This window comes from Nicotiana attenuata, unplaced genomic scaffold, assembly GCF_001879085.1.
Source record: "Nicotiana attenuata strain UT unplaced genomic scaffold, NIATTr2, whole genome shotgun sequence".
Taxonomy (NCBI): Eukaryota; Viridiplantae; Streptophyta; class Magnoliopsida; order Solanales; family Solanaceae; genus Nicotiana; species Nicotiana attenuata.
This window is the reverse complement of record NW_017671579.1, coordinates 227,347-239,310: the sequence shown is the minus strand read 5'-3', so window position 1 is coordinate 239,310 and position 11,964 is coordinate 227,347. Positions and strand designations below refer to the sequence as shown.

The 11,964-nt window shown below is 33.2% G+C and overlaps 1 protein-coding gene across 2 annotated transcripts in view; it reads right to left on the bottom strand.

The window, feature by feature from the left end:
* Positions 1–6,602: 6,602 nt before the first annotated feature.
* LOC109209087 (GATA transcription factor 25-like) overlaps positions 6,603–11,964 on the bottom strand; it is a 9,796-nt gene continuing 4,434 nt past the window's right edge. Inside the window, exons 2-9 of one of the 2 annotated variants that reach the window (XM_019372269.1) lie at positions 10,224–10,307; positions 10,014–10,147; positions 8,828–8,914; positions 8,674–8,754; positions 8,255–8,360; positions 7,218–7,277; positions 6,931–7,118; positions 6,603–6,849 (exon numbers count right to left, since the gene is read on the bottom strand). In XM_019372269.1, the coding sequence (XP_019227814.1) occupies positions 7,014–7,118; positions 7,218–7,277; positions 8,255–8,360; positions 8,674–8,754; positions 8,828–8,914; positions 10,014–10,147; positions 10,224–10,307 (657 nt within the window). In that variant the 3' untranslated portion in view covers positions 6,603–6,849; positions 6,931–7,013. The remainder of the gene's footprint in view (positions 6,850–6,930; positions 7,119–7,217; positions 7,278–8,254; positions 8,361–8,673; positions 8,755–8,827; positions 8,915–10,013; positions 10,148–10,223; positions 10,308–11,964) is intronic. The other variant, XM_019372270.1, reaches the window with a different exon arrangement.

Genomic DNA, 11,964 nt, shown 5'->3' with positions numbered 1-11,964 from the left:
CTAATCAAAAGGTAAACTTTCTGACCAGCTTCTTACTTTAAAGCTTTTGATACCATTCGCTAGAAAATAATTTTTTGTCTTATTAGTAGAAGAAACAAAAAAGACGAGGTTCTGAAATGCAATTCTTAGTAATGATATAGTTAGTTTTGACAAGAGTGAGAACTTTTATGTCCTCTTTGACCTTTAGGTTTCTCTCTTTGTTGCAGTTGAACTTTAACACTTTTAGCTCTGTTATGGCTCACCATCTTACCTTTAAAGCTATTAATATTTGTTGATTTAAGGTAAATTATGTAAAGCTTAAGCATGTTTTCTATGATTAAGTATGCTGCTCTAAGATTTTATGCTAATGTTAGTGAAACTCTTGAATTGAGTTACTAATACTACTGGCTGATAATAGGTGAATTTGACTATAATCACGCACCGAATAACCACCTTCTTGTGAACTTTAATGTGGAAAAATGACAACAAAATGCTCTTATTGGTACTTTTCATGATTTGCAGGTGATATAGGTGTAAGGAAAGCTAAGGAGCAGTTTGGAGTCAACTATTGATGAAAAAAAAGCTAATTGTTGCATTTCTCAAGTGACCCATTCAAAACAGGCCAAATTGCCCGGATACAGGGTCTACCGCGGTTCCACCGCGACCGCGGTGAAACCGCGGTGGAAGGTAGTATCTGAACAATTGAAGATCCGCGAGGGTATTTTACCGCGGTTCTACCGCGATCGCGGTAGAACCGCGGTGGACACAGAAACTTCGGGGACCAAAGTGTAAAACACGGGATTTTTAGACCAAAACCCTATTTTAAACACTAGACTTCGCCCAAGAGAGGCATATATTGATTTTTTAGGTTTCTTAGCAAAGAGAACAGTTGTGAAAAAGTACTCTAAACATCTTTCTTCTTTTCTTTTGATTTTATGATGAATTCAAGTTTAGTTTATTCTCCCATAACTATGAGTAGCTAAATTTCTTGTCTAAGGCTTTGATGGAACCTATTGGGTGATGAACTTCTTGTTTATGTGAATACAAATTGCTAGTTTAATCTTTATTTGTTCAACTTCGTGTTCGTTGTAGTTAATTGACAGGATCCTCAATTAGCTGTGCCTATTTAGTGTGCATAACTTGGAAAAGAGTGCATATTTAGGGTTTTGTTGAACAACACCACTCCTAGATTATTAGAGGAATCTATAATTGCGGGTTTAAAGGCGGGATTAGGAATAACGAAGCCTTGGGTGCAATCTAAAGTGAATTGTGCTAAATAAAGCAAGCTAGTGTATCTCGGAAGAGTGCAATAGTAGATTACTGTGATTACTCGGGAGAGATTTGCGGTAAGATTAGGGTTCATGATTGATAGAGGTGTGTGGGTGAATTTGTATGAGCATAAACAGAAGGGATTCCATCAATAGGGGAAATCATTGCCTTAGCTTTTTCTCATAATTGTTTACAATCCTTTTTATTAGTTATAGCATTGTAGTTACTTGAAAGTTAGTTAGTAAAGAACACTCAATTGAGAATTTAAATATTTGGGAAGCTGATTCTGAAGACTTGGTGGGTCTGAAGGTTGCAACTGATAGGTTAACTCTCTGTGGGATATCGACTCCGGACTTGTAAACCGGATTATATTTGCAGCGACCGCATTGTCCTTTTTATAAGGCATAGTTGGGCGTGATCACTGGCCTACTTTCTTTCCTTAACAGGAATCTCATATATCTATTTTTTATATATTATTTATTTTATTCTAAGGAAAACTTTATTGCTGTTCTGGGAATTTGCTGCTAGATGGATGAGTCTATCATAAATTTGGTGGTATTTGGAGTTGTTTCATGAACAAAATTATTCTTATTAACATGAAATCAGTTTTGCAATAATTCTTTCAGCGTTCACACTTTGCTGCCAAAATTAACAAACAATATTTTTAAGGTACTTATGTACCTTATATAATAAATATAGAACTTGATCAAGTTCATATGTAGCCTGATTTTGTTATACATAAACTATCATTGTTCTTAAACTAGATATGTCCCCCGATAAAAAGAACTTTGACCACACTGAAACAAAAGTTTAAAACCTCTTATGTTAGTCCAGTGTTATCTTGAAATACCTATCCTATCATAATTTATATCGTAGGATACCATGCTGCAATTTGTAAAGAAAAAACAAATGTAATATGTGGTAATATTTGCTTACAGTTTTATCTGGATTCTCCTATTATTGTGTTTTTGGCATATTAGTGGGTCTTTTAATTCCTAAAATTTGAAGGCAAGGGAAATGACCTTTTATGTTGGTTATGACGTCATCACTCTTTATAATTTTCTATAACAAGATATAGTCATTTCTCCCTTCGCACAAGGTAAATCTGCTAATGCATAGTCAAGTTGCAAGTGCTACTGGATTTCCAGCAGTTATTGCTATAGTTGGCAGGAATTTTCATTCTCCTTAATCGATAATACTTGAATCTATCGCTTTATAAACGTACTCTTTTGACAAAATGTATCAACAAACATACTTGAGATAGATTATAGGATATCATGTTTTAACTATTAGGGATTAGTTGGATCATATAAAAAATTAATATACGAAGATGAACAAGAAAGACGTAGTCGTAACTAGGGGCAGGGAAAAACTGCCACATATTCGTGCCGGAGTGAGCTTTTAGGACAAATTTACTTCATGAATACATAATTAGCATATGACTTTGTTCTAGAAAGCCTCTTATACTCTCTGTATGCATAGTTACCAGGAACTTGTAAGTTTAGTGTTCGGTTTGAGCTTATACTTCAAGTATTTCAACATTTTAAAGATTCCAACTACACTTTAAGCAACTGCCAATGTTAATGTTGCCTTTGAGCAAAAGTTGTTTGCTGAAATGTCTTGCTCATCATTTTAATCCTCTGTTTGCTTGCTTTTTTCTTTTGAACTTTTCATGAAAAATGTTATACTTTACAATTGCAGGTTTCCTATTTGATAGTATTTTGAGACTGTAATGTATTGTGTGATTCATCCCACGATATGATCAATTTTAAGAGAGCATATTAGAGAATCAACCTAAAGAAGTAGATAGCTGAAACCTAGATTTTGATCCGACTGCTTTAGAACTTTGTGAACAATAGTATGGGGTTTTGCAGATAATTTCCTTCTTAATATAATAAAACATTTGTTAAGATGTTACAATCATTAATATTTTGTACGCTAATGAAGCAACCAATTAATTACTCCACATGTTTTTCTGCTTTCATTTGTCTTCCTGTACATGCTTAGCTTAATTACCAACTCACCAAATTAATCTTCTTGGCTAAGTGTTTTTTTTTGGGGGGGTTATTTGCCCTTAGTTGCTATAGGTTCTTTTCTTATATCCAGATTAAAGGTGAACACAAAATTTGCCTTGAAGATATGTTAGCTTCTAATTTGACTATGAAATATAATATATTTATTTATTTATTTACAGATTTTTTTGGTCAAGAACTACTAAAAAGAAGAGCAGAAAGAAGACCAAATACCGCATACACAACGCCCCACCTTCAGCTAATATGTAAAGGAATTTTTACATTCCTATGCCACATAGGAAACCTTATTACCCTCAATGTTTAAGGTTTGACTTAATTACACTTAGTATACCAAATTACCAATTCTATACCATAGTGTATTTTAACCTAAAAAGCTATAGCATCCTTACCTTGAGCAGTTTTTGTTAACATATTAAAATATGTCACCTAATTGAGTCAAACTCATAAATTTTTTTAAATGACAATGACGAAGGAATGCTGAGTAATATAATACGTACACCTTTTCATGGATCGAGAATTCAAATTTTGTAGAAAATTGAAGAGCAGATATCACAATCATTTTTATATTCTAGTTGTACCATTGGGCTACGTACAACCATGTGATGGAGAGTATTAATTTTGTAAAATCTAAATTTAAGTTTGATAAACAAATATTTGTTTGTTTCTTTATTTAATTACATATTAATATTTCCACTATGGATTATTAATTATCAGTTTATCTTTTAGTCCAAAGCCATAAAGTAAAAGAACCAGAACATTAGTGTATCAACTACATCTTCTTGACAACTATTGAAGAATGTAAAAATTCCTATGTGGCATAGGAACGTAAAAATGCATCTACAATTGAAAACAATGCCTCTACAATCAGAATACAAATAATCTACAATTCATCTACAAAATGGGTATATTGAATTTTAATATCCCAATTCTCATTTGATTGTAGTTTAATTGGGATTTTCGACATAATTGCGTTTTTTGCAGAAGATTTGTAGAAGTTTTAGTCGTTTTTGATTTGTGAAAACAGAAAACAAAGCATGTACAATTAGAATACAAATAATCTACAATTTATCTACAAAATATCTACAAACTGGTACATTTAATTTTTATATCCCAATTCCCATTCAATTGTAGCATAATTGAGATTTTTGACATAATTGCGTTTTTTCAGAAGATTTGTAGAAGTTTTGGCCGTTTTTTATTTGTGAAAACAAAAAATAAAGCATCTACAATCAGAATACAAATAATCTACAATTTATCTACAACTTCTGCAATATGTCTTCTTCTTCGAGTTTCAATCTGAAATTCAGTCAAAACCAAGTTTAATCTTCACCAAAACCCCTCAAAATTGAGATATAAACTCCAAACCATATTCCCGATTATTTTCAACAACACCCAATCTAAACAAATAATGATTTTTGAAAACCCAAATTTGAATTCAAAGCTTTCAAGCCTTTTAATGGTTGTCAATGGTGGAATTGATGCTCTCTTTTCATTTGCTTTGTATTACTGAAATTTGCGATTGAGAAATAGAGAGAGATGTAGAGAGAAGTCGGATATATATATGATATTTGGATAATTTTCTGTATTAATGATCTGGCAAATTACTAATGATTTCGTAGATTTTCTAAATTACTTTTACAAATGATAAAGATATAAATAAAGTTAATTGTTCTGAGATGTTGATTGTAATGTTCAGTTTCATAAAGTCAATATAAAGTAATTGTTCGGTATCTTTTCCTTTCCTTTAATGTTCAGCTTCATAAAGTCAATAAAGAAAAAAATAAAACAGGGATGAAGGGCGTCTACGGCAATTCGATGGTGCACGGAATCTTTACCAGTCAAAAGCAAAAACTGTTAAGGAATTAGGAAGGAATCAGTTCCTAATAATTAGTATTTAATGAATGGTATAATAATTGTAGAAAAACTGTGAACATGGCGGGTAAATATGAAACTATGCACATTTTTGGTAATAAGGTTTCATATATGGTATAGGAATGAAAAAGTCTCATATGTAAATAGTGATTCCATACATGAGCATCCCTTAATATGATGCTCTCATGGATGTAAATAATATATTATTTGATCAAAATGTATGTAAATAGGTATATATCAATTACAGCTTGTTTGGATGGTTGTTCCTCGTTGTATTGTATTGTATTATTATCCCAAAACAATGTTTGTTTTGATTGTTTCATTAAAATTGGTTGTATTGTATTGTTAAATCCATTGTTCCGGAACAATGAAAAGTCCCCTTTTTTGAAACAACCGATTTGGTGTGGTGGGATTGTTTCCTATTTTTCTTTCCAATTATACCCTAACTTATTACTCCATAATTCTATTTTACCCTTTATCTTTTTTATATTTTAGCTCCAAATCTCCAACTTATAACCTACTTTGTTTTTTTCCAGACCAATGTTAAAAGGTGTTTTGTTGCCTCCTGTTTTATTTTTTTCTCCTAATTTGCTTGTAACTCAATTCTAATTAGTTGTGCTCCTTTGTTTTGTCTTTTTCTGTCTCGCTCCTTTGTTCTGCTTCCTTATTGTATTTTGCCTTCTTTTGTTTTGTTTTTTAAAATTATTTTTATACATAATTTTGATAAATTTAATATTTAAACAATGAAGGGTATTTTAGTAAACTTATCAGTTACAGTACAGTACGATACAGTCAAACCAAACAACAAAATATTATTTAACAATAACAAACAATACAATCTATCCAAACATTGTATTCATAAAACGATACAGTACAATACGATACAATACAATACAATACATTATAAAACGATAGGGAACAATGATCCAAACAGAGTGTTAACATGCAATATTGTCTATTTGATTCCACACTTACCATCAATTTCTATTAGATCTGCAATTAAAAATCATACAATATTAAATAATGTTGTGCCGGTGCTGGCATGGCCGCCCCCACCTAGTGTGTTTATAACTAGTTTTAGATCATAAATTTCAAAAATCTTTCTTTCCTTTTTAAACTATATGCCCAATCAAACGACATCGTATAAAATGGGACGGAACAAGTATTCCAAAAGATGAAAAGCTAGCAAATGCACTCGAAGAGAGAAGGAACTGCCTAACAGAATTTACTATGACAACCCTATCCAAACCACTTACACACTTTGGAATATCTTGTAGACAGTTTTCTGTAGGTTAAATTCCTCTTGTTATACACCAATAACAATAACAGCAAATAATATACAGTACAATCAAAGGGTAAATTTTTAAAATAGAGTATTCTTTTTCTCTACTCACTCCTTGGCAGAAGCAGGGCGAGTCAAGGATACGAAAATAAAATATACATTGTGTATACGAGAAGAATGTGGATAATGCGATCATTCATCTCTAGTTTGTAACTAATACAACTCTGATTACCCAAAGAGGGAAAGTTAGATATACTAAAGGTTAAAAGACTTTTGTTAATGTTACTGAGAAGTTCAATCTAGATGCTGCATAAGTAACAAGAGCTAATCTACACTGGTATATTTACAAGGGCAAGACAAATCCTTTGCTTTCACCAGTAAATTCTCGCTAAGTTGTTAATCTGTCAATATAAACTTCAAAAGAAAGGCGAAAATTAGTGAAAATTCTCAACAGTATCGTCAAGCTGTTCAAAAAGTTATGGTGATGAAATGTACCTGTAATAAGTACATGAAATCCTTCAGTCGGATGATCAGATGACATATTGATGTACTATGACTCTCTTTCTAAGGCAGCAAAGTCATTGTTGAGCTGCCAAATCGGAGGAATCACTGGCCGAGGAAGAAACTTGACAAGAGAGATAACGGGGAGGAGCTCCATAGTCAGAGTTGCTATGATCTTCATCCTACATGGATTAAGAAGTAGGCCATGCAAAATAGCTTTAAAAAAATTCAATTTTTACAGCAACATAGGACCACTATTCAGAAACCAATAAACCAATTACCTCTGGTTCTGTGAGCAGTGTATTATCATAGGATGCCGTATAGAGATTCCTCATGATCCCCTGCAGAGTGATAGAATAAGAAGTAAGGAGCAATAGGTTATAACTGTTTTCTTCCTAACAAGAAATTGTTCAAAAGTATATTAGAGGAGCCGTGTATCAATTATCAAAGATGGCTCTAAATTTACAGTCAAGGCAGCATACAACTGTCTATCATCTAGAGGACACCCCAACTATCCTTGGTCTTGGAAAAAGATTTGGAAGATCAAAGTACCATTCAAAGTTATTTGCTTTTCATGGTTAGTGGCAAGAAAAGCCTGCCTCACTCTAGAAATTCTCCAAAGAAGAGGTATTCAGACCAGCTCTACATGCTTTCTATGTCAACAGGAAGATGAAACCAATGAGCATCTTTTCTTACATTGTGTTATTACTAGACAACTTTGGCAGCTCTTTATAGCACTAGCTGGTACTGTTTGGGTGATGCCCAAAGACACCATTGGCCTGATATGCAGTTGGAACAGTATTAGGGGAAGAACCTGTCACAAGGAATGGTGGAAGATTGTTCCAGCTTGCATATGGTGGACAGTTTGGCAGGAGAGGAATGCAAGATGTTTTGAAGGCAAGAGCAGTTCAACACAGAAAATCAAGAGTTCTTGTATTTCTCTTTTTCATTTTTACTGTAAAGAACAGTTGATAGGTGATGCAGAATCACTACTAGACCTTTTTTATTCTCTGTAAGATTTTCAGGGGCTGTACTTGCAAATATTAGATACCAGCCCTGTTTTTTGGGTGCTGAAGAATATCATTGTTACCTTTTTAATAAAATAGAACAAGGATTAGATTTGGTTTAATATACTTTCAGACTTGGTATTTGGAAGACAAGTCACTATCTGTTTCCTACTCCTACCAGGTATGGACTCCATTTTTTCTATATAGACCAAATCCTAGTAATTTAACAGGATGTCTGGTAGCAAAGAGAGAAGATAATGTAAATGAAGAGGGAAGCCCTTGCGTAAACAATTGGTGCTTGACATGCCAACCTTATTTGCCCAAGTGAGGCCACATGCATTGCAAAGAGTCCTTGGGCCAGCAGGACCACGCCTCATCATAGGGGTGTCCTTTGAACTAGTTCCACAATGGATGCACCTAAGAAATGATAAAGAAAGAAAGAGAGAATTAACATTTTCAAAGACACTATTGTTTTGGGTAAACAATTAATCATCAAAATTAAGAAGAGAAGAATAGTGCTAGAAAGGTGATGGTTAAAAGACCAAGTAGAAGCCAGAACATCGGTGAGCAGAGACTTATAGCTTGCAAAATAACACACCCAACATCAACCAACTATTTCTTGCATGCAAAAGTAGTTAAACACTAACCAAACATACACATCAACTAATTTTTTTGAGGAGAATATTCTTCAAGAAAAAAGCAGGACTCTTGCTCATACTCCAAAGCATACCAAGTTTCTTCTGGTGGGTTGTCATCCTGTTTTGGTTCACCTGAGCCTTTTCGAGCAAATTGTCCATTCTTGCGCTGCATCCTGATTATGGATAAACGTGAATAAGAAGCAGAAGAAAATCAAACTGAAATAGTAGAACAGCTGTTAAACCTACCATATTTTGTTGACATTCCACAACCTGCTATACCAATTACCAAGGACGAAAAACTGTGGAAGGTGCCAAGGTGATAGATATGTGTGTCTGTGTACAAGAGATATTGTCACTTAGGAAATGTTTTGCCTCGTATTGCAGCATTTCACTTCTTACAACAACAACAACAAAAAACCTAGTGAAATCCCACAAGTGGGGTCAGGGAAGGGAGCATTTCACTTCTTAGAGCAATGAAATTCTTGCAGATCATCTTATATGCTAAAAAACATGTAATGAACGGAAATGTCATAATCATCGGGAGTGTTACTTTTCAGAATCAACTTTCTAAAACAATTTTCTTTGATGATTCCAGTGTTGTTGCAGAATGCCATATGACTATGATTAAAAATAGTACATCTTCGTCAATCAACACACTCGGTTTACTTACAGAAGTAACTCAGTGTATTTCTCCTAGCATATTACACAGCCAGTTCAAATAATTTTGGCTCGAGACTGGACGTCCCCACTTAATTGGATCAAGCAAAACTATCTTTGACCATTTTATTTCCCTAAATCAAAAGAGAAAAGTTCTAGAAGGAAGAAGTTTCCAAGCATCAGAATTTGGCAATAATCTAACAGTAGTTGTTTGCTACAGGAAACTGAATGTGAAATACATCACTAATTATTTTTTCGTCCAAATTAAAAACGAAAGACAGAATCATGGTTTCCCAATAATAAAGTATGAGAAATAAGGAAGATAGCCAGAAGAACACTCACATATAAACACAAGGTAATGGGAGGCTTATATAGTAATAATGGTTTCGTGGAGACTAATTTAGTAAAAATGGTTTCATCAAGTCATGGAGGTACCGAACAAACTTATCCAGTTAAAGTCATGTAAACTTTGTATGCAAAAGCTTTGATTTGTAAATGTGATTGCAATCTATTTTTTATTTTGCAGTCTTGCAATTTCTGTCAGCGAGTAATGTGTTGTTCATCACTGCATGCCTAGGAATTAGGAGATTGACCTCACTTACCGTCAGTGGTAGAACTTTTGGTTTTGTTGACAACATCGGACTGGCCCTGATAGGGCTTAATTTCATAGAGAAAGCATGTGTATAAGTTCACTGAACTATTAAAATTTCTGCTCTTCTTGAAACAAAATAAAGGAGATAGAAATTCCATCTAGGCAGTAAATCAGTCAATTTACCTAAAAGCAACTTCTTGGCGGACATCGTATCTGATTTTCTTTCCATAGCATCGCCTTTTCCTCTTTTCACGAAATCTAATGAGGGATTCAAGTCTTTTTGGATCTGCACAGAGCAATGGATAGTCCACAGAGTCCTAAGGCAAAAGGAAGCCAAATATTACAAGGGTGCAGAAGCAAACCAAAAGAAGAAACTTGCATATAAAAGGATACCTCCTGGTTTGGACTTGCCAAACCTACAGTTTGCATGCCCTGAGAATACTCATATCCACCCAAAAGTTGAAAGACCGATTGAACCTATGACAATGAATCATCCTTAGTCAAAAGCCTTACTATCAAATTAAATAAATATTCAGCCAAATGCAACAAGTGAGTTTTCCAATTGCCATTAGAGGCTGAAGCCAAGAAACAAGCCAATGGAGAAATAATTAGCTATAGGTTACTATTGCAGGGTCATCAAAAAAAAAGTTTCTTGTTCATCCAACAACAACAACTACTACTACAGCTTAATTGAAAGTAATTGATTCGTCTATATGAATCCTCAATATCAATCCCGCTCCTAAAACCCCTAAAAACTTTCCTTTTTTGCATCAAATAATAGCAAAGCCCTGAAACAATCAAGCTACAATTTCAAGAATAAGCTAATATTGATTGTTGATCTCATATTTTGGCTTCCTTGAATCTGATTGATCAAAATGAGACCAGTTCTCAAACACATTTAAGCACATCAAACGCCCTAAGTACACTAGCTCAATCGCTATGAGATGAAATAGAGAAAAAGAATTAAACACAACAGAAAGAGATTAATAAAATCAATGAATATCAAATCCAACTGCCCCTGAATCCCAAATTAGTTTGTGTCATATATAAATCCTTTGTGCATACTTCAAAAGTCTTAACTACATTATTTTCTTACTAACCGTCAACTTATCCATATACATAATACACTATACGAATTACACGTCGAATCTATCTATATAGAATAAGAGAAGCAAATTCATATTATTATGACAAGTGTTAAAACAATAATTAAACATGTGTCCAATTTTAGGACAAGTCTCCAACTAATTTGGAGGTTAAACAATAATTTAAAATACAAAATTTCAAATATGCTAATTCAGTTTCAACATCTGAGTCCCTCACTTGTTGGGCTGTTTTTTTTTAACAAAAATTTTGAAACTTCCAATTCAGTTTATATCTACACGTTTTATTGAGTCCCATGTTTGTTGGGCTGTTTTTTTTTATTTTTAATTTGTTAAACCTGAAAATTCAATTAAAAATAAAACTAACCCTCAAACGTGGGCATCCTCCATAACTTCTCCACTTTCTCCATAACTACAAATAATCTTTTTTATGCGGCTCATCCTTTCAATTTCTTTTCTATTCCTTTTTTTCTTTGCTCAGAATACAGAACTTTGCAAATATAGCGACAAAACTTCATGATATTAGACAAATTTCAAGCAACTCGATGAATGAAATTTGAAAGTTAGAGTAGTATGTGGAAAATCCCAGATCATTTAAGCCTGAAATACCATATTCTATAGAGTTGATTTTACAAGATGCAAAGGTAACATATGTATAATTGATTTTATTTTTATGCTTCCTCTTCTCTGCTCCAAAATTTTCAAATAGATAAAACTATCCACGTGAAACAATTTGCACAGTACCCTTATTTCTTTTTCTGTTTCTAATGTTACTTTATCAATTGTTTATTAATTTTCAGCAATCCTCAAATAGATGAAACTATCTACTTGTAGCGATTATGTGTTGTAATTTTATTTCTACTTTATTTCGAATGTCTGATTTATAATTGTAGACTAATTTTCAGCACAAACAATTTATTACCAATATAATACATTCTAATAATGAATCTAAGAAACAAAATATCATGTTCCACCTATATGTATCTGAAATTGCTGCAAATTCTAAAAATATGCATATTCTGCCAAAAAAA